A 26,178-nucleotide genomic window follows, 5' to 3' on the forward strand; every position below is an offset into this window, starting at 1 on the left:
ATATTTGCCTCTTAATCACTTTCATAATTAAAACTCTTGCACTAGTAATTGCATTGTGAGGATCTGGCTAGGGAATCTAATGAATCAAAGGTGTCTGACAGTTTAAATTCTCCTGGATAATTAGTCCCAACACTTGATTTATTCAAGGTCTATCATTTTAAAAAATCTACAAACCCCATTGCTTCCAGAGGATGTGTTTGGAAAAATATTGTAATTCTGTAAAATATCAAGATGTGATATATGGACACTGAAACATTTACTAAAACTATAGTAGTATAGTTTTAAAAAACTACAAAGTCTTCTTTTCAGCTGAAGTTAGTAGACGTGGATGGCACTGTGGTCTAAACCACTGACCTTGTTGGGCTTGCCGATCAGAAGGTTGGCGGTTTGAATCCCCGTGATGGGGTGAGCTCCCATTGCTCTGTCCCAGCTCCTGCCAACCTAGCAGTTTGAAAACATGCCAGTGCAAGTAGATAAATAGGTACCATTGTGGCGGGAAGGTAAACGGCATTTCTGTGCGCTCTGGCTTCCGTCACGGTGTTCCATTGTGCCAGAAGCAGTTTAGTTATGCTGGTCACATGACCTGGAAAGCTGTCTGTGGACAAACACTGGCTCTCTCGGCCTGAAAGTGAGATGAGCGCCACAACCCCATAGTCGCTTTTGACTGGACTTTAACCATCCAGGGGTCCTTTACTTTTACCTAGTAGATATTCAAAAGCCTGACTGTTATTTCATGCACATCTCTTGTTTCCTTGGTTAGCTGAGGAACTTTTGCTCCTGTTTGTTTGTTATATCCAGGTATACAATAGGGAAAATGTTCTCTTAAGTCAAGTTCAATGTCTGATGAATAGCAATGCATTTTGTGAAATCCCTTATTTTAATAAAATATTTGGGGATTCTTGAGGTTCCTCCAGAGAGTGCTAAAGGGTGCTTGCTCTGTGGTATGCCTTTCTTGACAAACATATTTTTTCACTGTGTGTCTGATACAAAACAAATGCCAATTCTTCCATTGGGTTTTGACACAGCCATCCCAGCACAACAAAGTCCCAGCATCACACACCCTTGTAATCACTCTCATTGCTTCCATTTTTTTCAACTTGTATTTTACTGTGCCTATCAATGGTAAGAGTACATGCTAGGGTATAGTTATAGCATATGGAACCACATCTGCTTTCAGATGTATTTTATATTGACTTGATATTTTGCCAAGAGCCTTGAAAACAGAAGGGTACATTGTCTATTAATGTTGTAGGATTAAAATGATAATTAGATTATTCCTGTATTAGCCCATAGGGCTCTAGTTGGGAGATATTAGTTGCTTCAGATGATTTATCCTGGGAGTGTTGTGAGTCATTGAGGTGTCATGGAGGGAATGATCAGATTTTGAGGGGAAGAGCTTAAAGGTTGGAACTGAACAACCCTGGGGAGGGTCCTATCCAAGATGGGGTAAGTAAATCAGAAACCCAATTGACTGAGCCTGGGGAGGAGACCAACAGTGAAGAGGGCAGAGAGCTGGGTTCAAGGGGCCAAACTGGTTGGCAGTGTTCTGCTGCTGTGGCATCACAGACACCCCATGTGACATACATCCTGCTATGGAGCTGTCTCCAGTGGCTCTGTCTGTCATTGAGGAGCCTCTAAATTTTAGGGAGGCAACTAAAAGTAAATTGGATGTTGGGTTTGATAGAGATTTAAATTTCCGTCACAGGTTGATACTGACACCACCTCCATCTCCAAGGACATGGAGAAAGTACTCACAAATTCTACCCACTTGAAGGAGTGCCCATTTGAATGCCTAGTGCTGGGACCTATTCCTTGACCTATGTACCAGTCTGATTTACATATTAAAAGCTTTTGGCAGAAACTGGACTGGGTGTTTTAAGTTATTCATCTAGCAATGGGGGCCAGGAGATGGAGGGATGTTACCAAACACCATTGCACAGGATATTAGGACCTGGTTGCTTTGTCTCTATCACTCCCACCAGGAGAAACATGACATCTGCAAATTGAAAAAGATGTCCTGGCAGTGGTGTGAACAGGTGAATGTGTAATAACATATCTTTTTGACTTGACGTTCGTTCTGTAAAGAGATCACAACCTTCTTATATCCCTTCTAAGAGGGAAGCTACAGGGTGAGCTACCTTCAAGAGTCCAATGATTTTTGTCTCCGGATCACAAAATTCACTTTCAATACATCCATGAAAAAGAATCAGTGTAGTAGATACTGTATCATGAGTATCAATACAGAGACTATTATTTTAAGATGAATTATGTCAAGAACAAGAAGCTACTATCTCTGTAGATTTCATTGTTGATGAGATACCAATATCTATCTCTACAGATGAGGGTTTTTATAAACACGAGGAGGCTGATCTTTTGTATGATCAAGTAAAAAGAAAGAAAGGTTGTTTTGGTGCTTACCAGAAAAACTCTAACTTCAAACTGGATAAATATTAACAAGTGAAACTGTCTTCATATAGTCAAGAATTCATATACCGTAGTCAACCTGAATAGTTATTCCAACAGCCCTACAGCAGCATGTTTCAGAAAAGATTCACTAATCTCACCAAGGCACTGTAAAATGTCTCAAGCCCCAAGCTCATAAGACAGTTTAGTGGGCGTCTATGAATGAAAGCCCTGTACCCACACAGAATTACTAGACCATCAGTAGTAAATGCTAGTAGTTGGTTTGCTTGCCTGAAAAGACTCCCTATTGTTGAAGTTTTTGAGTACAGTGTTATCTCCCTGAGAATATTCCTGCAGAAAGAGTGATTGCTGTGCTACCATGACATTAGTTTTTACTTTTGAGGACAAATAATGGTTCACAATTTAAAATTATGCCCCTGGCAGTCTTTTAATACCAAACATCCAGGCAGAAATGTCCTAGTTCTTTCTCTAAAGCAAGAAGTTTGTATTCTAGATATGGGTGCTCAAGGAACTGTCTGGTAGTGTAGTGAATCCTCACTCATGTAGTGAGGACAATGAAGAGACTTTTCCATTTGAATTTGACTCCTCCATCACATTATTGATGCTCATTATACTAATCAGGTTGTGCTTCAGTTCCATTAGAAAAGCTAGATTTTAAAATGCACAGTTATTAAAGATTTTATTCTTAAGGAGCGTAGAGAGTTAAGCAAAATTTAAATACAATTCCCATTATAGGTTTGAACCCTTTCTAGATAAAATTAGATATATCTGTCCTGCTGGATGATATCAGGAAGTGACAACTTTGTGTGGAATTATGCTATTAGTAAAAAAGCAGTTGAACAAGTCAGCAGTACTCTGTTACATTCACTTTATTCTCCTTTTCTTTCTTTTTCTCCCTTCTTTGTGCTCCCCCCATAAGACGATAGGTTTTAAAAATACCTTCCACCAGCAACAGTGCTGTCTCAGAAACCTTAAAATATCTCGGGATTGTAGCTTTGTTAGCAATGATTAATTGAGTGTTTGTTAATTGTTAGGAACATAGTCCTTTTCTTTCCTGAATGTTTGTACCACTTGTCTCTCAAATTTTTATGCTGAACTCCCACGCAGCTATGATGGTGTTGAAAACAATGATTCAGAAAGCTCTCTACTGCTCTGCTTACTAGCAATGAAGCTGCATGTCTGTGTCTACATTACATGTTCAGTTTAAGTTCCTTGGACCCCTTTAATGTTGTTATTCTAACATAGCATAATAGCTAGGACATCAGCTGCCATTTCAAACAATACAGAAGGCAGAGGGCAACCCTGTCCTGTTCCTCACCAATAGTGAGCGTCAATGGTCTTTATTCCTCTCTTACATTGTTGAGTGCCCTCTTCTCACTCAGCAAGTTGGAGTGGAACATCCATTGAAACAAAAAAAAAAAAAAATGGTGCATGGTCTGAAACAGTAATAAGTCCTATGCCCTCATCTCATAACCACACAAAAATCGTAACCGGCTGATAAAGTAGTCTCAATTTTGCATAAATATTACATATAAACAGATATAATATAGAACTAGAACATAATTATACATAGGTACGGTTACGATAATTATGTTCTAGTTCTAATTATGTTCTAGTTCTATATTATATCTGTTTATATATAATATTGATGCAAAATTGAGACTACTTTATCAGCCGGATACGATTTTTGTGTGGTTGGCATAGCGTTGTTCATGACCTTGTTTTTTTTTGGGTGTTATTTACTCATCTCATAACCTCCTCCAAAAAGAATTAGACAAAAGGAGATGCTTGACATGGGAGTAAGAGTGATGCACCTTTGGAAAAAAATGTACTGGTAATATCATTTGTTGTGTGGTGTAGTACTCTTCATGGGAGTTTGCCACCACCAGACCCTTCATATCCTGCAGAACCACTCCTGTCCATGACTCAATTGTTACAAACATTCAAATCTCTGCCTAAGTTGATGTTACCAATCACAGAAGAGTGCAGCATTGGTAAAATATTTGTCAAAAATTTGATTTGTCAGTTTGGAGAGTAAGCTGAACATAAAAATCAGATGCTCACCCAGTAATGTCCCATTCACACCCAAATACATCCCGTTGGTGTTAACCTTTAAAAGCCCTAAATGGCTTCACCCCTGTATACCTGAAGAAGTGTCTCCACCCCCATTGTTCAGCCCAAACACTTAGATCTAGTTCTGAGGGCCTTCTGGTAGTTCCCTCACTTTCAGAAGTGAGGTTACAAGGAACCAGACAGAGGGCCTTCTTGGTATTTGTGCCCACCCTGTGGAATGCCCTTTCTTCAGATGTCAAGGAAAGAAAAAAACTATCTGGCTTTTAAAAGACGTCTGAAGGCAGTCATGTATCGGGAAGTTTTTAATGTTTGATGTTTTACTGTGGCTTTATAATATGTTGGAAGCCTCCTGTGCAGACATGAACAATCAATCACCCACTTTAAACAATTTCCCTCAAAAAGATTTCTGTTGGTGGGTCTCTTGCAGCATAACAATGCCCAGCCTTTGACTCTGCCCTTGCCCTCTTTACCACAGTTCCTAGACCTTTTACAGCAAGAGACGCTAGTCTCAGCAGTTGGGAATTATTTGTGCAAGTGGAGCGACCTGAGGATAAAGACTGGACGTTGTCAGGTCCAGTAATTGCAGACATAAGCAAATTAGTAACACTTGTACTCCTAACAGTTATGATAAACAAAGACATTTACCCAGTAACTCCCCTTTGGGTGGTGTGAACTGCACCCAGCCACACACAAACTTAGAGGTTGGTAGGAATCGAGATTCCATTACTGGATTCACTTCCCACACAGAACTTAACAACATAGCATAAAGTCTTTTTTTATGTATCACTAGCAGAACTTGTTGACAAGGTGTGATGATGAACATTACAGTCTTAAGCATACCCTGAATATTCAGGCACTTCTGCCCTCAGGAGCGGTACATTTATTTCTCTTCCCATTGCTGCTCTGTAGCTTGCTGCAACTTGCTGGTTTCTGGTGCTTCAACCTGTAGATCTTTAGGGATGTTTAGCATTTGGGTTTCATCAGATGCTGAAAGAGTTTCCACTCTGTAATGTACCAGGAGCTTGAATGGATATCCCCAGTTATACTGGTGGCCAGCTTCTCTGAGTGCTGATGTAGAAAGAAGGCTTAAACATCCTTCCTTGGGCTAGCGTTTTTGGATAGATGTCCTAATAAAGTTCCACTCATGCCTCACCATAGTGAATCTCTTTCGGATTACAAAGCTCTTTATAAACTTTCTCCTTAACTCTGTACCTTTCAAAGTGTGGTATGTCTCTTGGAATATCATCATTACCCTGTCTGGGTCCTGGGACCCGATGGGCAAATACAAAATCTTCTGCAAACCGGGTACGCCCCACATTTACTGGTAAGCTATTTCCCCAATTTTCAAGGAATGCAGCCTGTCTGCTCCCTCCCCTTTCTCCAGGACCCCCTCCATCTCAGATTGTCTATGATCCAGATCTGAATAATTCTGAGACAGTGGGTTATAGCCAATGTTAGTCATACTCAAAGTAGATCCATTAAAGTTAATGGACACAACTAAGTTAGGTTGATTAATTTCAGTGGGTTTACTCTAAGTAAAATTTAGATGGATACAGCAGCATTGCATGGTTTGCAGGCACCTGGGGTGTGCACGCGGAACCTGCCCCATCAGCCCAGCCCTTGCTGCCAATGCTGCTGGAGCAACTCCCCCCAATGGAGCCAAGTAAGGCTACACTGTGCCACCTGTCAGCCAGCTGATGCAGCCTTTGGTGGCCGACCCTCCCCCCCCATGCCTATGGGGGGTGATGAGGATACAACAGCTATGTGCCCTTCGATTCCAGCCTTGCAAAATGAGAACGAGGCTGGGATCGAAGGGCACATGTCTGTTGTGTCCTTCTCATTCCGCTCTTCCAGCCCTGCACCGCTTGGTGATATCTGGCGTAGCTTCTCCAACTGCATGTCTGCTTTCTCAGTGCAGTTGCCCTCCACCTTGCTGGGGAGAGAAGGCTCACAGACTTTATTTTTAAAAGCAGAAACCAGGGAGGGAGAGAGGCCGCCCCCCCGCTGCACAATCTTTAGGGTGGGATTTGTTCCCGTGTCTTCCTTCGCCCCCCAACCTGGCCAGGGTGTTAAGAGAAAGAAACCCTCTTTTCTTCCTTTCTCTTCCTCTCCTCCCCCCCAGCCCGTCCCCATTTACGACTTTGGGGTGTCTCCCCCACCGCACCACCTCACTGAAAAGACTCTTGTTTTCCATAGAGAGCCAATTGCTGGAGATCTTTGCTGTCTTTTGAAAAATCCATTTGGAAACAACAGCCCTCAATCTTTCTCTACTTCTCCCCTCCCCGCTTCCCTTTGTCCCATTGATCTGGTGGGGTGGGTGGGGGAGAGAGGCGCAGTGTGTGTGTGTGTGTGTGTGTGTGTGTGTGTGTGTGTGTGTGTGAAGACCCTGAATGACACCCTTCCATTTCCCTCTCCTGGCGTGTTTGTGCGCACGCGTGCGTGGATGGAGTGGAGGCAGCATGATGCCATGGAGACCCTGCCTGAGGGTGCCGCTGCCGGCTCCTCCTCCTGTGCGCCTTGCTCTGCGCCTCTGGGGACACCAGCTAGGGATGAGGAGTGGGGGGCCGCCTGCCTGGGTGGGTGCCGTGAGGGGTACAAATGGGAAGCTCTCCTCCTATAGAAGCACCAGAACACTAAACTAGAGCTAAGGTATTCAGGCTGCAATCCTGTACACATTTTCCTGAAAGTAAATCTCCCTGAACTAAATGGAACTTACTTCTGAGTAGACATGCATAGTCAGTCACAGAAACCCCAATGTAATTTTCCTCTTCTAAAAAGCAGCCATGCCCATGTATTATCCAGGAGTGACAAGGCGTGTGTCTGCAGGGCTAGGGCGTGGGGGGCTTTCTGTCCCTGACCCTTTTGACACAGGGCTAATTGCTATGGACCATCCTCTTTTCTGCGCTTCCACCACTTTGATCTTTGCCAGTTTCACATCCCACTTCCTTCCATGCAACTCCTGGATCAGGTCCTCCCTGCTCCATCCTCCTTCCAATAGTCTTCCTTGCAGGTTTAGGTTTTAGGTCAATCGTAAGAGTCTCCGGGTGGGAGGGGGGATTGCGCGATCCCATTCTAGTCCTTCCCCCGCTGCTCAACTGCCTGCCTTTTACTTGACCCTCATGGAAACAAACTTGGCAGTCTGGGGGGGGGGTGTGAGGCGTCATTTTGACAGCTGCCCTGTAGATGGAGGTGGGGGCTGCGGCATTGTCGCTCCTTGTTTGTCCCCGTTAAGAGGAATTGATACCACCCCACCCTCGCTAGCAATGCTTCTTATTCAGGCAATGACCATTCTTGGAAGCTCCCCCCAGTGCCTCCTCAGAAAGCAGCAGCCTGCAAGCCAGACAACCTGATGAGGGTCTCTCTCAGGCTCCGCGACAGCAGAAATCCCCCCTTTTGGGAGTTGGCGGGGCGATGTCCTTTGCCCCCTGATCATTTTTGATCACTTACCTAATATGCAGGGAAAAAATCCTGACTTTGTTTTTCAAACAGAGAAGTATGTGGCTGAAATTGAATCTGTTATTCTGGAGTTAGAAAAAAGATTTGGCAACTTCCAAAAAATTGAATTAATTGTAGAGTACATGTTATTTCCATTCAAATCTGATTTGGCCATTTAAAAAATTGCAGTCATTATCAGTACAAATTACTCATTGTGCAAAACATCTCTTGAAAATGAGGTATTAACTCTGAAAAATGACATTTTTCTGAGGGCCCATGCAGAAGAAGTATCATTTTGGAAGTTTGTGCCTACACAGAAATTTCCAAATTTGAGAAGATGCAGTGAAATTTTACACTCATGTTTTGGTTCTACTTATTTGTGTGAATCTGCATTTGCATATTTAAAAATGACAAAGAGTAAGCAACGTTCAAACATGACAGATGAGCACCTTAAGAATTTCCTAAAGCTGGCCCTGACACAGTACTCACCTGATATCGAACAGTTGGTTACCAAAATGGTGAGGCAGGTGTTACACTAACAATGGATGAAGGCATGTATTTTTTAAGAACTCTTGATAGGTAGATTAAAGGAGTGGGTAAAGGAGTTTGTGCGGTGTACAGTTTTGTGAGTGCTTTTATGCAACTCTCTCCCAAGAAATCTCTAAAAATTTCTGTTGTCCCCCGTAAGAAAAGTATTTGGGCAGTGCTCCCCCCAAAAAGGTTACCAAATCTGGCCACCCCCTTTCCTTCTCCCTAAAAAATGCCCAGCAACTTTGAGCCGAACGCCGAACCCCTAAAAAACGGGGCATTCCTCATCCCAAAAAAGGTCAACAACTTTGAGCTGAACCCAAAAAAACGGGGGTAGATCACTGCCAGATTTTAATTCTGAAAGTAGATCACAGTCTCTTGGGAGTTGGCCACCCCTGCCATATCTTGTTAAATTGCCCTTCATACATTGTTCCCCGATCAAGGATTCTGAGTTCAATCATTCTGGAAATTGTTGCTAAACCACCTGAATTGCATCTAGCTCATCTACTCCAGGACATTGACTCTTATAGAACATTACAGGTTGCCAGATTCCTGATTTCAGTTCTTTCATACGAAAGACTTCATGGAATGCTTCATGACTATTAAAAATCTAGTAAACTCTATGTTTGTGGATTCTCTGCAAAGAAGTAATATGCTTCAATACACTAACTTGGATGGCAGCAGGAGGAATTTTTAGTGCTTTGCCTCATATTGTGTATCTGAGATGTATTTTGGAAGGACAATCTTGCTGTACTTTTTGAAAGGCAAAGAAGGAGCTTCATTTTTTGCTGTTTTTAGCATTAAGCATCTTGTCCTGTAACTGCCGCTTCAGCTACCCAGACTGTCAAAAAGCATTTGTCAGAAGCTGCCAGTACACAGCATAAATCACCAGGGTTTGGAATGCCACGTGTTATGCCTGCAGTGCACCTATTTCTGTTGAGGATGGAAAAAAGGACTTGAATTACAACATGTTGTTAGTTAGACTTCCAAAAACCTGGTGGGGAAAATAACTTATCTGCGGAGGTGCGGGGCTGGGGTGTGTGTGTTGATGGTGTTAACTATATCTATGGTCTGGGGGGGGGAAGAGGAGAGAGGGGGGAAAGGGGGGGAGAATCACCAGTCCTTTAGTTTGTGCTTTTCCCCAGTTGCTTCATTCATCTGGGGTTGTTGTTGTAGGGTTGTCCATCTGCGATGAGTTGGTTTGGTTAAATCTTGGTCTGGTTTCTTGTGTCATATGGCTAGCAGGACGAATCTGTGTGTGGTGCTTGACTGTATTGGTTTGCATTGTCGTGCTGCTTTTGTTGTTTCTTTTTCTGCTTTACTGTCGTCTAATTGTTTGCTGTTGTTCCATCATGGTTGTGGTTGTCACTTGGTTTGTCGGTTGCCATTCCGGTGGAGGGTTAAGTTCGAGGTTCTTCAGTAGTTGCAAGGCTTCAGGTATGTTGGTGGCTGTTTGTTGTGTTGTGTTGATTGTTACGATGAGGCGGAAGGGGAAGCCCCATCCGTACTTGATCCCTGCTTGTTGGAGACTCTGGGTGCACGGGCGTAGGCTTTCTCTCCGATTTAGGGTATCCTGAGATAAATCCTGTAAGGCCAATATGGGGGTTTCTCCATATCGAAGGTTGGTTGAATTTCTGAGGTTGTTCCATACCTCTTCCTTCTTTTTGTAGCGTGTGAAGCACACAATGATGTCTCTTGGGGGGGGGGTGCGCTGGGTTTTGGCATAGGTTTTAGGGCCCTGTGAGCCCTCTCCAGTTCGTCTACCTCGAGTGTCAGATTTGGAATTATATTTTTCAGCCAGCGTGCAATTAGGTCTGCTGGGTTTTTCTCCTCTGCTTTTTTAGGAAAGTTGCGGAAGCGGATGTTGCAACGTCTATTGTGATCTTCGAGGTCCGCTTGTTTGATTCTCATTTCTGTGTTTTCTGTTTCCAGGTGATTTACCTGTTCATCCAATTTCTTATTCACATGTGTGTTCTTCTCTCGGTATTGTTCCATTATTCTTTCTTGCATTTGGTTCTTGTTCTCTAGAGCTTTCACTTTGTAGGTTAGTTCATTGATTAATACCTGCAGGGGAGCCACTGTGGCATTCAGTATTTCTGCTAATCTCACTTCCATTTCCCTCAGATCTTGTTTTGTTGTTGGGTGGTCATCATCTTGAAGGGGTGTTGTGGTCTCAGCGTTATTTGCCATCTCCCTGGTTGGTGTCCTCTCAATCTCCCAAATGGTTTTGGTTTGAGGTCTGCTTGGCGTTATCTTGGAGTAGGGCATGTTGCGGTTAGGAGTTGTGGTGGTGGTGTGTCCTGGGTGTTGTTAGGTTGCTGAGCTGAACAGGCGTTGTTGACTGGTGGCTTTTACAGAGCGTTCAGATTAGGTGGCCATTTATGTTGCATCTAGGCTGTGTTTTAAAAACTTCTCTGGGGTTCCCTTAGTCCCCTCAGCGGTGCCGCCAGAGCGGGGGGCAGGTAGGCTCTCCTTTCCCTCGGTGGCGGCAGTGCAGTGGCGGTGGCAGCAGGGTCAGGGCTTCTCTTCTCCCCCTCCACGCTTGCTCCTTGGTCCCTCCGGCCCCGGAGCTCTGGATAGCCAGGCGTCCCTCTCCTTCTCACTGGTGTGGCAGTGCAGTGGCAGCGGCAGCAAGATCAGGGCTCTTTCTCCAAAAAGGGCCTTCTTCCCTTCTCCTCTCCCTTGGGGGCGGCAGCTGGGAAAATAACTTATTTATGAAATCAGCTGGTGGACTGCTTATTCTTTATTTTTTCCTCAACCTTCTTGGGCATCAATATGGCTGCCAAGTTGGAGGAGAAGGCAGCAGCAAACTAGTAGCACCTTCTAGTATCAGTGCTGCTGTTAGGTATTTGCTTCAGAGCCAGCCATGTTTGCTTGTCTTGTCATCTGAAGGGGTAGAAATGCTGAAGTGTGCTGTAGTTGTTGGCTGGATGAAATTCTGTTGCAGGTATGATTTGGCCTGTCAGTTAGGAGTTCCAGTAAATGGAAGTAAATGTTACTCTGGCTAATTACAAGTAGCACAAAAGAGTGGAGTCATGATTTTTACAAGCAGACTGTCTTCTGCTTTGAAGGTTGCTTAATAAATGCTGGAGATTTCAAGCAAGTAGGTTATGCATTTGATGGCTATGTGAAGAACATACTGTGAAGTGCTCTTTGGAGCCTAATGTAAATACTAAGCTTGGATGCATGTAATAGGAGACTTTCTGAGTAAATAGAAATCTGAAGGGAAGTGTAGACTCTCTCTCTCTCTCTCTCTCTCTCTCTCTCTCTCTCTCTCTCTCTCTGTGTGTGTGTGTGTTAGTGGTACAGGCACATTGGTTGCATGTTCAAATTGAAATGGATGTTAATTTGAAAGCCAGTATGGAAAGCCAGTGGTTAGTGTGTTGGACTAGGACCTGGAATACAAGGGTTCAAATCTTCACTCAGCTGTGAAGCTCCCTAGGTGACATTTGGGCCAGTAACACTCTTTCAGCTTAACCTGTCTCACTGAATGGTTGTGGGAATTAAATGGCAAGAGAAAGCAATGTATGCTACCTTGAGCTTCTTGGAGAAAATTGTGGGCTGTAAGTGCAATAAATAAATAAACGAATAGATGCTGAAGGGGAAAAGGGGTTGAGGTGATATAACTATTCTATAGTCCTGAGCTCTATACCTGGCATGAGGAAGTGTGTTGTGTGATAGGTCAATGAATGATGGGTGCCAACACTGTTGCTGACTTCATACCAGCCTTCCAGTACAGGCACCCCCACACTTATGTGTGACTGACATGCACGCAACCACAAAAAGAAGAGGTATTTGTGAGGTAGAGGAGAAAAGCAAACTCTGGCACTATTTCTTAGCTGGAGAGGAAGGAGCCAAACACTGGTTTTTAAGTAGAGTGGATAGAGAGGCTCTGCAGTCCTGTTTCTGCTCTTCTCTCTCCTGAGTCAGATGGAATCAGCTTAATTCAATTAACAAGTAGGCTGCCACATTATGTTCCAGCTTTAGGTTACGAACAGTCTTTTCAAGCAGCCCTATGTAGAGCACATTACAATTGACTTGTAAAGTTGTTTATAATAGTGGCCAGGCCATCCTTCTCTTACAGTGCAGTCCTAACAGTGCAGGCCTAACCACATTTATTCAAAAGTAAGCCATATTGAATTCAGTGGGGCTTCCTCCCAGGTAAATGGGGTTAGGGGATTGCAACCCTAATCCCCAGACAAACCATTTAGCCAATCAAAAGTAGCTGAGCTTTGTACCTCGGTGACATTGCTTGAAACTTTTTTCAGGCTCTCTATAGTATATAAAAACTTTTACAGATGAGACTTCCCTTTCTACCATAGTGTGCCACGGCCTATTAAAGTACTTAGAAAAATAGGCAAGTGCAGTCAAACAGTGTCTTGCAGATAAATTCACTTTTGTATGTGTTCCAGAATCGGGATTGGTGAGTCAGTCTGTTTCCAGCCAGTGTCGATCTTGTGCTCACTTAAAGTCTGATCCCATTCTAATCCCATCCCATTTCCTCATTAATTAACTTAAAAAAAAAGATTTGCATTTAAATACATATTTTAAAGTTATGTGTGTTGCATTTTTTAAGCTAATAACTGCATTTGGGACATTTGGCAAGTGTGAAAGGTGATGGATTCCTAAGCTTGTGGATCAGGCCAGTTTGCTCCAAAATTTAAAAATATGAAATTCTTCAAGCATCTCTGTTCAATAACAGACTTTGGGATGTGATTTATTACAAATTATTTCCCCTTCCTTGCTGTTGCCTCTTCTGTGTTTTTCTAATATACATATGTTTGGACCTCTGACACCAACCCTGAACTTGTACAATACAGTGGTACCTCGGGTTACATACACTTCAGGTTACATACGCTTCAGGTTACATACTCTGCTAACCCAGAAATAACGCTTCAGGTTAAGAACTTTGCTTCAGGATAAGAACAGAAATCTTGCTCTGGTGGCGCAGCGACAGCGGGAGGTCCCATTAGCTAAAGTGGTGATTCAGGTTAAGAACAGTTTTAGGTTAAGAACGGACCTCCGGAACGAATTAAGTATGTAACCAGAGGTACCACCAGTAGTTGGTTTTATAAAGAACTCTTGGAGACTGGGTTATTACCAATTTGAATGGTTAGTCCCCCATATAGAGGGTAATATTATGTCAAATTGGAATTTTATGCTACTGGATATTGCTTGGAATTGAGATAACTGGTGGCCATTTTAACACATGAGTGGTGAGGTGCTAGTATTTGATCACAAACACTCTTCTCATGTAGAAAGAAATGTTTTCATATGCCTATCATAGTGCTGCAGAATATATTACAGCTCCCCACCTTTAAGTCCCAATTGTAGTTTACTCAAGTGGATAGGAAAGTGCAGCCAAGCAAACCCTGAGAAGCTTTTGCTTCTCTTACACTTTCTTATCTCTTGTTACATGGAATATTTAGAGGCAATAGGTTGCTTCTCCCCCTTTCTTCAGATCTCTCCCTCTTGCCTTGCAAGTCTGTGGTATGTTAACTCCTCTTTCTCCCTTGTGTTGCTTAGTAGCCAACAATTTCTTCTGCGTCAGGTAATAATTATTATAGCCCTCCCAAGGTGTCTATGATTCCTGAAAATGCTGTCTGCATCTCGAAGAGCTTCATTATAGGGTTTGGATGCAGATAAAGTGTGTGTGTGTGTGTTTGTTCCCTTTCTCACTGTGTCCTTTGCCCACCCTATAAACTGTTTCCCTCCTTCTCCCCCCACCCCAGCCTTGGTGCCTGATTCCATTCTGTTGCTCCTGACCTCATTTGGAATATTGCATATCTCTGGATGGCAATCCTGTGCCTGATAAAAGATGAGGGATGGAGTATGAGATTGAATGTACATGTGAGAAGACCAAGAGCAGGAGTGAATGCTGTTTTGATCCATCTCTCTGCAAGTGAATTGATTACAAAAAGAAAAGAAGAAAATTTAATGCACTATCAAGACAGACGTGGAGTTATTTGAATTTGGGGAGAGGGATGGAGGAGAGATTGCCCGGACTTAATCCAAAGGTGAATGGGGTCTCAGGGCTGCACTCTCTTCTCATTAAATATTAATGGAAACAAGAAGGTGTTGTGAGAGGTTTTCTACCTGCTGACGAGCAGCTGAAGGGGAAAAAGAAAGAGATTCATTCAAAGACTGCAGGGAGCTGCTGCTGTTACCGCCGCTGCAACAGAACCTCCTAAAGCCGTTCAGCTGAAACAAGCCAGCAGGTGTCTTATGCACATAAATTGGTCTAATTTGGGTTTGTTTTTCTTGTCCTCTTGTCATCCTTCACCTCCTTGCACCCCCTTGTCTTCTGCCCTCATTGCCTCTCCTGTGTTTTTGTGTTCTGCTATGCTTAATGTTTAGGCATCTGCACCACTTTTGCTTTTGCTGGAGCATGAGAAGAGAAATTGTGTGCTGGTGGTTACTGCTTTGTACAAATTTGACTGAATGCAGGTTTTGCAGTTTATGATATCTTGGAATAATCCTGTTTGCAGAGATGAGGATGCAGGAAACATAAAATTTTCTGAAATACCAGTGAAAGCACAGCATAGGATAGTATAGCATTGAGATTTTCAAACAAATCTTAGGCAATCACCCTCTTTCTCTTTTCATTCCTTCTTTGGAAGCAGCTGGCAAAAAAATTAAAATACTGTTGATGCTGGATGCTGTGTTTGAAACATGGAAATCCAACTAATGGAATTAATAAAACAGAATAAAAACAGATACAGAAAAGGAATTTGTTTGCAAGGAAATTGTGTGACAGGCTTGCAGTATTGACTGCTCCTTTATTGTGTGTGGTTGCTTTAGGCAGAAAAATAGCAGTTAACATTTAATTTATAATATGGCACTCACAGCAGAAGGTTGGCAAAGAATATAAAACAGTTTGTTAATTTGCTGTTCCTGTTCATTTACTCCTGTCCTTTTTGTCTAAAAGGTAATTAAATGTGTTGCTATCATGTATTTTCTTGCTTCTTGTATCCAGCTGTGCTGCTTCTCAACTGAACTTTAAACCTACATGCTCATTAGGGTTCAAATGAGTTTATGAAGACATATCAACCTCCCATCAGTGCCTCTTTCTGCTATCCCTTCTATTGTAGCAGATTGATCAAGGGAGTTAGAGATCTGATAAGCATGAGTGTGACTGACTAGCTGAGGATTTTAAGAGGGACAATTGCATTCTGCTATGCAGAATTGCTCATTGTTGGATGCTGGTTGTATTTTCTAGTGCAAACAGAGTGCTGGGGTCAGATAACTGTAAATAATTTCTAAATAATTGAGACCTAATTAATAATAAAGATTTAGCATGATAGAGTAGGAAAGGGGTTGCTATGTGAGAGGGATATTGGTGCTGCTGGCTCTAAAGCACTAAAACAGTGTACAGGAGGAGTCCAAAGATCTAGTATATGTGTAGTACTTGGGTCACTAGGGTTAGAAGTATTTGACTACACACAGCCCAGTTGTTCAGGACATGTAATGAATTTTTAGCTTTCTAATATTAAAGGTTTCTTTCTGTGTACCATGATGAAAAGTGATTGAGACTTAATACACCTCCCCTTTAATTAAATGCATCTTTAAAGGCCAAATGCTCTCCATTTCTGATATAGAGGCATGTCTTTGTGAAAACCTTACACAGTGGGAACTGTGAAATATAACCAGTCTGTACTAAAGGATTCCCATTTCCCCAGATGGGATTATTTTTCTTCTTAATTCAGTTCTGCAGTAAACACTCACACACACACACACACACACACACACACACACACTAGCAGAAGCACTGCTTTCATGAGTGTGTACTTAATTCCTATATGCTGTGCATTACTTTTGTGTGAAAAATATCAGTGCATGAAAAATCATGGTCTGCCCTTCCTAAACTCCTTGCTTTCTGTTTCTCTAACTCTCCTAGCACACCTGCTCAGCACAGCAAGCACTGTCGGCAAATCCTGAGAAATGCAAACACACTGGCTCTAGCATATGAACCTGTGTGTAGATTCAGGCACACGTATGCAGATGGTAGAAGGTCAGACTGCGCTGGTGCCATGTCGTCTTTTGGAAAGCTTACAGAGTACTTCAGCCTAAGGAAGTCAAGGAATGAATTTCGATCAGATCGGCGGAGTAGCAGGAGGAGTGGCAGCTATTGCTGTAGTATCACCGAATGCAGGTAGTGAGCAAAATAATAATAATTTTTTTTTAGCATGCGTATATGCCAGGGTAACTGGGATAGGGGGAAAGTGAACTGATCCCACTTTCTGTGATAAGTCTTCAGTTAAAACGGGAATTCTGAAAACAGGAGTACATCTAAGGACTGAGATCTCCCCATTCCTATAGTAAAGAATCTGATTACAAGCACACCCAAGCAACATATTCAACTTTCCTTGTTATTATATATAGTTATCTTCATAATTTGTACCAGTGGTTGTACTTCAGTTCTAAGTACATTTCCGCCCCAACATTTCAAGGAGGGTTACTGTCCTATTTGTTCTAGTGAGCTCAGTGATGCTGTGTCTTTTTTGAAAAACAGATCCATTATCATGGCTAGCCCTACCATTGGAGAAAGTGATGTCTACCTTAGGCAGAGGGGACGCGGGTGGCGCTGTGGTCTAAACCACTGAGCCTAGGGCTTGCTGATCAGAAGGTCAGTGGTTCGAATCCGTGTGACGGGATGAGCTCCCGTTGCTCGGTCCCAGCTCCTGCCAACCTAGCAGTTCGAAAGCACGTCAAAGTGCAAGTAGATAAATAGGTACTGCTCCGGCGGGAAGGTCAACTGTGTTTCCGTGCACTGCTCTGGCTTGCCAGAAGTGGCTTAGTCATGCTGGCCACATGACCCTGAAGCTGTCTGCGGACAAACGCTGGCTCCCTTGGCCTGAAAGCAAGATGAGCGCCGCAACCCCATAGTCGCCTTGAACTGGACTTAACTGTCCAAGCATCCTTGGATGAATGTTTAACAGAAACCTTTTTCAGGTAAGAAATGACTACTCAGTGTTTAGTAATACTCAGGCTCCTTTCTCCATACAATGTACAGAAGCTGACCACACTGGCAGCTGAATCCTGCTTCAACATTGGTGACAGGAAAGCATCTTCCACTGCACCTAAGACAGCAGGCTATGTTTTTTTTGGAGGAAGGGGTGTACAGGAGAGGTCATGAACCATACATAGTTCTCTCCAGTAGCACCTTAGAGACCAATTAAGTTTGTTCTGGGTATAAGCTTTTGTGTGCATGCACACTTCTGTGAGGTTGATGAACTTCTATTTCATGCGGCTCAATGTGGTGCCTTCCATTATTCTAGATTCAGATAGGTAGCCGTGTTGGTCTGACGCAGTCGAAATAAATAAAAAAAATAAATTGTCCATTAGCACCTTAGAGACCAAAAAGTTTGTTCTGGGTATAAGCTTTCGTGTGCATGCATAACTTTTAGAAGACATCTGAAGGGTTTTTAATGTTTAAGGTTTTATTGCATTTTTGATATTTTGTTGGGAGCTGCCCATCCTAAAGGGATCAAGAGTTATCTGAGGTCTATAGACTTTGTGCCCTCCACCCCACTGTTTATATGGCTCTGAGATCTTTGGGGGAGGCTTTTACTTCAGTTCCACCACCATGGGAAGGGGCCTTCTAGGTGGCTGCTCTCTTCTCTTGGATCAGCCGGTATCCCCCCCCCCTTAAACAGAATATTTGTTGTATATGCTAATATTGGCATACAATATCACAGATTATTTAAAAGTCAAAGTAGCACTTTCCAGCAAGATACATTTGTCATAAGCTTCCAAGGATGATGAAATTCAGAGCTGGTCTGTAGGATCACTGAAAGTTAAGGAATGTCGGACAGTTTGTACATACTGTTGCATATATTGTTGCAGTTTTTCCTCCTGATTTTTTTTGTTATCTTAGTTTGTTGAATTTTTTCCAGCTTGTATGTGTAGGAATGTTGAGCACCCACAATAGCCATTACAGAACATGGCAGCTATTGCTGTATCTCAGCTCCAAAATAGAAATTGGAGTGTTACTGTTACTTATCTGTGTAACCGTTATATGCCTGACTCTAGATACTTGTGTTTCAATGTTTATCTATACCATCTATTTTAAGATTTAATTGGTAACCCAGGAGAAATAAATCTGTGCCATGGTATTGCTCACACAAATTGTGTAGTGCATAGTTTGTGTGCTGCTGGATTGCGTTTATTCTGGTATAAAGAGAATAGCTATAGATATGAATAGGTTTCTTTTAATTAGCTTTTCCTTGCCTCTCAATCTTCAGAGACTCAGTAGTGATTGTGAATCACACTGGTAGATGGCATTTTGGATCATCTCAAGATGGTTGGAGAAAGACTGAAGCCTTTTAACACAGTGCTTTTTCTTTATAGCTTATTTATTACAGTTACAGGTAGGTAGCCGTGTTGGTCTGCCATAGTCAAAACAAAATAAAAATAAAATAAAAAATTCCTTCCAGTAGCACCTTAGAGATCAAACTTCGTTGGTCTCTAAGGTGCTACTGGAAGGAATTTTTTATTTTATTTTATTTATTACAGTATGCTTAACAATATACAAGCCCAGTGTTGCCATTTTTAAATCCAAAAAGTTGGTTGACTTCAGTGAGCTTTCATGTGTTTCAGGTATTTTTTTTCTTCCTACCACAATATAATCCACCCCTACAAAAACTCTTGGGGTCATCTTCCTAGTTAGCTTCTGTCCATTAAAGCAGAGAAAAACTCGTTATAGGCACAACTTCCATCTTCTTTGATGTAGACCACTGTTTCTCCTCTTCTCTTGGGCTTCCATAACCTTCACTAGTGTTTTTTTTAATTACAACTTGGGATACAAAATTAACATGATTACTCAAGGGACCTGAAATTCTAGTACTTTGCAAGGATACAGTTTGCCAAATATTTATGTATTTCATCACAGTTTATTTTTCAGTTGGAGTACATGATTCAAACAAGAAATCATTCATCAACCTTTGGTCTCTCATCTTTGACAGTGTGTGCACTGATCCTGCTATTCTTTTGTAACCTATAAAATATATATTTCTTCCTGACGGGCCACCAAACAAAATATGTTCTATTTTAACAAGAGAGTGATGGTGTCAAGGGAGGAAATGGCATTTAGCTTTGGTTGCTTGATTGAGCTGCTTAGGCTTTGCATATTAAACCACAAGAAGCTTTAATTCTGCTCTTTGATGGAGGCTTTTCCTCATGGTTTGTTGTCTCATGTTTCTTGCAGTCTAGAGATGCAAATCATGGGATGGGATGAAAAATGATGTGGCTGAAATGCACATACTCTTTCAAATGTGCTCATTCTGATTTACCTTGTTTTAGATAATAATTTTTGGGGTGGAGAAAACACAGGTAGAGCAAAGGGTAGAGTGGTGTTACCAAAGTAATACTTGCAGTGGCGTAGGAAGGGGATGCACTGCGCATGCCCGGAAATTCTGGGCATGCACAGTGCATCCGAGTCGGCGCCGCTGCTCCTGCGGTGACCGAGCGAACCGCCGAGCAAGTGGCGGCTCGTGGGGCTGCCCCATCCGTAAAGCAGCATGGACGGGGCAGCTCACAAGCCGCCACCAGCCTGACGGCCCACCCAGTCATTGTGGGAGCAGCAGCGTCAGGCCGATGGACTACGCATGCACGGCCCGCCCTGGCATGCGTCGTGACGTCGCAACGCCCCCCCCCAGGGGGGTGCCTCCACACGCCACCCCAGGCGGTACGGAGGCTTCCTCCGCCACTGAATACTTGTGAACTGCCCTGAGACCTGCGGCTATAGGGCGTTATATAAATAAAATGATGATGATGATGATGATAATGAAAAGGCTTCTGTTGTGGCCATCACTTATCACATTCATTCTGGCTGAAATAAAATTGACTTTGCAGAATCTCTTTCAAGCTGTGCCTCTCAGCAATACTGCTTTAATGGGAGACAAGTCATAATTATACCCATAGGTACATGCCACCAGCAGTTCAGGAATGATACTTTGAGAGAAGGGAGGGAAAGGGGTGGAGCTCTTCCCGCTCCAAAAATTTTAGGAATTGCCTAAGAATGTGGGTACCGTTAGAAGCTACAGTACACAGTACGATGTATTAAACATTGTAACATTGTACGTGGTACTACTCATCTTAATTGTAAATTATTTTGCAATATTGCAAAGGAGCTGTGCATTTCCTGCAATGTTGTTGTTTCCCCATATCTGAGGACCAAACTAGATGTGATGACTTCCATGTTTGCTTTTTGTTTACTAAATAGCAATTACAGGGCTGGAGGTAGATTTGGGATCAGACCTGCGCTGCTGTTTGACCACAGGGGGTAGGCCTCTATTGGAACTAATTGTAGCTTTATTTCTTGGCCAAAATGCAGATGTGGGGGTTGGGCGTCCAAATCAGGATCATAGCAGGGTGAAAGAGCCAAATATTTTCCCCTGTCCCAAGCCATGATCCTGATCAATATGATCCCTTGCTGGTATTTAGTAAACAAAACCAAGGATGTAAGGGGTTAATCATATGCTTAATATTATTTCTATTTGGCAAGAGAGAGAGAGAGAATTTAAATGATAGTATTTCGTTTTGATAATGAGTGACAGTTTTTGCAAAATGTTAATTACTAAGTAGTCCTAAAACAGAGTTACGGCTATCTTAAACCCTTTGGGTGAAATTTATAAAATGGAGTTATTTTAAAAGAATTAGTTGTATTCATCAAATACTATTTGGTTTGGAAGAAAGTATTGTGCTTGGCATAAGATTAGATGTGACTGAAGGCCATATTCTGTAATTCTCTTGAAAGGTTGTCTTACAATGATGTCCTCAGGACCATATGATCAACAAAGAGATTATGAGTTAGGGATAGCGGTCTATAATTGGTTATGTTAAGAAACCTGGTAAATGGACTTCCGGTTAGGTGCCGAGTCAATGGCGGACGGGAGTCCGATGGCTCCGTCCTCCGTTAGGCGATAGGGAGCTCCGTGCCTGCGCCACGGGTCCCTTAAAGCCACGGGAAGAGCGTCCCGTGGACCGACGGCTTCGTGGGTCCCAGACGTGCTGTCTCCGCTCCTGATTTACCCTCGTAAGGGGGAGAATCGGGCGAGCGGAGCCCCAGCACGGGACTGAAGAAGCGGCTGCCTGCGGAGGATCAAAGCAGCGATCCCGCCAGACCTGAGCACCCGGCACTTCCTACATAGAAACTTCCAAAGAAACTCTGTAAGTTAAAAATTTGGACTATTTTACAAGTTTAAAGAGCACTGCTTGCAGAGGAAACTCCAAAAGGAAGCCTGTTCCCTTTGAACTGTTTGCGCGAGCTTGGTAGCGCTAAAGGATCAAAGCCGCGGCTAACGGGAAAGTTTTGCGAACTCTGCCAAACTTTTTAAAAGTGATTTAAAAGTTGTTTAAAGTTTGTTTAAAGATCCAAAAACAGTTGATATGGCAAAAGAAGAAGCCCCTCACCCTCTGGATTAGGATTCCGGGTCAGTAGCGGGCTGGGATATATTGTTGCCATTTTTTCTTTGTTGGTGTTCCAGTGTTACAGTGACTGTTTACCAGTGGAGATACTTTGACTCTTTTACAGCCAGATACAAGCTACTTTAAAGACTTGGTGGTTACACTGCAAGTGAGAAAACAGTTACTGGCTTGGGCTATTTAAAATAGACTCTTCTTGGCTTTAAGGAATTTACAATTCTGAAAAATCTGAACTCTTTGCCTAAAAGTTGGATTAATGGACTATTGTGGACTCCTGGCTCAGCAGCCTCTTTGTTCTCAGAAAGTTAGCTGCAGGCCACCTGGTGTTTACTTTTGGGACTGTTGGTCTTCTGCTGTGAATGTCTGAGATTGTTACTATAGCAACTGGAGTGACCTTGAGATTACAGTTACAGAGCCCACAAGGAATGGAACTTAGATCTAAAGGAACTGGCTCTGAAAAAAGGAAAGGCTCTGTTTCCTTAACTCTTCAGGAACAAATGGAGAAATTGGCTGCAAGTGTGGCAGAAATTGCAGAAGGCTTGAAAAGTGTCACCGAAGGGTTGAAGCAAACACAAGAATCGGTGAATGCTATTGGTGCATCAGTGAATACAACAGTTAACTCTGCAATAGAAAAGCTCCAAGTGGATATTAAGGCCGATATTAAAGCCTCCACCCAAACGTTAGAAAAATCGATTGGCCAAATTGAGGAAAACGTAAGAAAGAACAGAGACGAAATTAATAAAATTGGGCAGGAGGTGACCACGTTAAAAAAGGACTCGGAGGAAATTAAAGTGGTCAGAGAAAAAATAAAAAAGGTGGAGGAAAAATTGGACAATTTGGATTTGGAGCAGATCGAAAATATTGGAACACGACAGAGGACGGTGGAAGAGTCTCTTGCTTTTCTGCAACTACATCAGAGAGAAGGAAACCTAAGAATAAGGGGTCTTCCAGAATTGGAGGGGGAAGACCTGAAAGCCTATATTGTGAAACTATTCTCGACTTTTTGGGAGTTAGAAGAGGTAAACGTCTCAGCACGCATAGTGAAGGCCTTCAGATTTGGACCAAGAGGTTCCAGAGGAAAGAAAAGCACTAAAACAGTCAGCGACTGTTTGATTGTGCTACACGATAGACACGACAGAGACTATTTTCTGGATTTACACTACAGAAACAACCTGGTGGTACAGCAGAATAAAGTAATTTTTTACAAGGACATCCCCAGATTCTTTTTAGATAAAAGAGCTCCCTATAACGACCTGGTGACGGAGCTAAGAAGAAGAAAAATCTCCTTCAGTTGGGAATTTCCAGAAGGCCTGGCATTCACGTTTGAAGGGAAAAAGATAAGAATAAGGTCCTTGGCGGATAAGCAAAAGTTTTTGGACAAGCATCTGGAACATTTCAAAGGAACTCCATTGGATCCAGCACAGCTTTACAAGTTTCCAGAAGTATTTCCACCACCGCCGGGACCACCAGGACCAAGCCAAGATCCAGAACAAGATAAGAAAGGACAGGCAACTGGAGGAGAGGAATAAACAAAGAAATGGCGCTCAAGTTAATGACTTGGAACGTTCGGGGATTAAATCAGAGACCAAAGAGACGCAGAGTGTTTTACAGCATAGAAAAGAAGAATTTGGATATAATATGTCTACAGGAAACCCACATAGTTCGGCGTCACAGAAGATTGCTACAGAACAAAAAATTAGGCCAAGAGTTCATATCATCGGATAAGGTCAAGAAGAGAGGAGTAGTGATTTATGCAAAGGAGAAATATAGCCCAAGACAGCTATTTAAAGATGAAGAAGGGAGATACATCGCAATTGAAATTAATGTACAAGGCGAAAAATTTTTGATTCTGGGACTTTATGCACCAAATGATGGAAAGTCGATTTTTTACAAAAAAATCCATGATTTGCTGTTGGATTATTTGGACTATAAGGTAGTTTGCCTTGGAGACTTTAATGGGGCAGTTTCCACATTAATGGACAGATCTCAAAGAACAAAATTAACAAATGATGGGAAACTCCCAAAGACTTTTTTTGAAATGGTGGACAATTTGAATTTGGTAGATTCTTGGAGATTAAAAAATCCCACAGAAACAGAGGCAACCTACTTCAGCGAATCTCAGCAGTCATGGTCGAGGATAGATTATATCTGGATCTCGAATGAATTGGCTCCAAAATTACAAAAAGCAGAAATCGGTCCTAAAACGCTTTCAGACCATAATCCGGTACAGGTAAACCTAAAAATGATTTCCAAGGATTCTTTCAGGTGGAGAATGGATGATGCATTGATGAGAGATACCAAGCTAGTAGAAAGAGCGGCGAAAAAGATGAAAGAATATTTTCAAATTAATTGGAATTCAGATGTGGAGAAAAGGACTGCCTGGGATGCAAGTAAGGCGGTAATGAGAGGATTCCTCATTAGTGAAAAGGCAAAAAAGAAGAAACAACAAAGTGCAGAGATGGAGAGACTGTTGAAATTAATCAAAGAAAAGGAAAAAGAACTAAGAGGACATCCCAGATGTGTTAAAATCCAAAAAGAAATCAAATACTTGCAATCCCAATACGCGAATATCATGAATCAAGACATCGAATGGAAAGTGAAAATGATGAAACAAAGAACATTTGAATCTGCAAATAAATGTGGAAAACTACTAGCTTGGCAATTAAAGAAAAGACAAAAGGCAAATGTCATCAGTAAATTGGTAGTAAATGGAAAAAATGTAGAGAAACCGGAGGAAATCAGATGGTGCTTTCAGAGATTCTACAAACAACTGTACAAGGAGGAGAAGATAGATGAAGTAGAGATAGACCGATTTCTGGAGAAGAACGGATTGCAAAAGGTCCCAGAGGAAAAACTAACAATTCTCAACCACCCAATAACGACACAAGAAATAGAAGATGCAATAAACAACATGCAACTAGGGAAGGCTCCAGGACCGGATGGATTAACAGCAAAATATTACAAGATATTGAAAGACTGGCCATCACAGCCGTTAAGAGAAATTTGCAATAGAATACTAGAAGGAGATAGGGCACCAGAGACGTGGAAAGAAGCCTTTATCACACTGATCTTAAAACCAGATACTGATAAGACTCTAATGAAAAACTATCGTCCAATATCCCTTTTGAATGTGGATTATAAAATCTTTGCAAATGTTTTGGCTACAAGGTTGAAAAGAGTGTTGAAAGATCATATACATAGAGACCAAGCAGGTTTCTTACCAGGAAGACAAATAAGCAATAATACGAGAATTATTGTGGACATTTTAGAAAAACTGGAGAGAGACATAAACACAGATGCAGCACTATTGTTTGTGGACGCAGAGAAAGCTTTTGACAAAGTATCCTGGACATTCATGAAAAAGAATTTGGAAAAGATGGGAGTTGGAGAAAAATTCTTAAATGGCATTAAGGCCATTTACACAGAACAAAGAGCAAAAGTTATTGTAAACAGTGTGATATCGGAGGAGATTGAAGTAGAGAAAGGAACAAGACAAGGGTGCCCTATCTCCCCTTTACTTTTTATTACGGTCCTGGAAGTCCTTCTGAATATGATTCGGAAAGATAAACAGACAAAAGGAATTAAAGTGGGAGAGAAGGAATACAAATTACGTGCCTTTGCGGACGATTTGATGCTATCCCTGCAAGAACCAGAAGGCAGTGTCCCCAGAGCCTTGGAATTAATTGAACAATTCGGACTTGTAGCTGGCTTTAAACTAAATAAGCAGAAAACCAAAGTTTTAGGTAAAAATCTGAGTGCAGAACAGATCCAAAGAATTCAAGAAGCCACAGGCCTCAATTTTGTCAAATCTGTAAAATACCTAGGTATCAATCTCACAAACAAGAACTTGAACCTGTATAAGGATAATTATGAAAAATTGTGGATGGAGATAAAAAAAGATATGGAGATCTGGACAAGACTTAAACTGTCGTTAATGGGAAGAATAGCAGTGGTTAAAATGAATGTCCTACCAAGGATGCTGTTCTTATTCCAAGCCATACCAATTTTGGACAAACTAGACTGTTTTAAAAAATGGCAAAAGGACCTATCAAAATTTATATGGCAGGGCAAAAAGCCAAGAATAAAATTCAAGATTTTAACAGACTCTAAAGACAGAGGAGGCTTTGCCCTGCCGGACTTAAGGCTTTATTTTGAAGCTGCGGCCTTTTGCTGGCTAAAGGATTGGTTTAAACTAGAGAACGTTGATGTGTTGGACTTGGAGGGACATGATAATATGTTTGGTTGGCATGCATACCTTTGGTATGACAAGGTTAAAATCCACAGAACTTTTAA

General features: G+C 42.1%; 1 protein-coding gene across 4 annotated transcripts in view; it reads left to right on the forward strand.

Moving 5' to 3' along the window:
• Positions 1–26,178, forward strand: part of LOC117056348 (ankyrin repeat and fibronectin type-III domain-containing protein 1-like) — a 371,686-nt gene that overhangs the window by 21,845 nt on the left and 323,663 nt on the right. For 3 of the 4 annotated variants that reach the window (XM_033166584.1, XM_033166582.1, XM_033166581.1), the window contains exon 2: positions 16,358–16,612. In XM_033166584.1, the coding sequence (XP_033022475.1) occupies positions 16,491–16,612 (122 nt within the window). In that variant the 5' untranslated portion in view covers positions 16,358–16,490. Of the gene's footprint in view, positions 1–14,584; positions 14,679–16,357; positions 16,613–26,178 lie in introns of those variants that run through there. The other variant, XM_033166585.1, reaches the window with a different exon arrangement.

The sequence above is a fragment of the Lacerta agilis genome, chromosome 13 (assembly GCF_009819535.1).
Source record: "Lacerta agilis isolate rLacAgi1 chromosome 13, rLacAgi1.pri, whole genome shotgun sequence".
NCBI lineage: Eukaryota > Metazoa > Chordata > Lepidosauria > Squamata > Lacertidae > Lacerta > Lacerta agilis.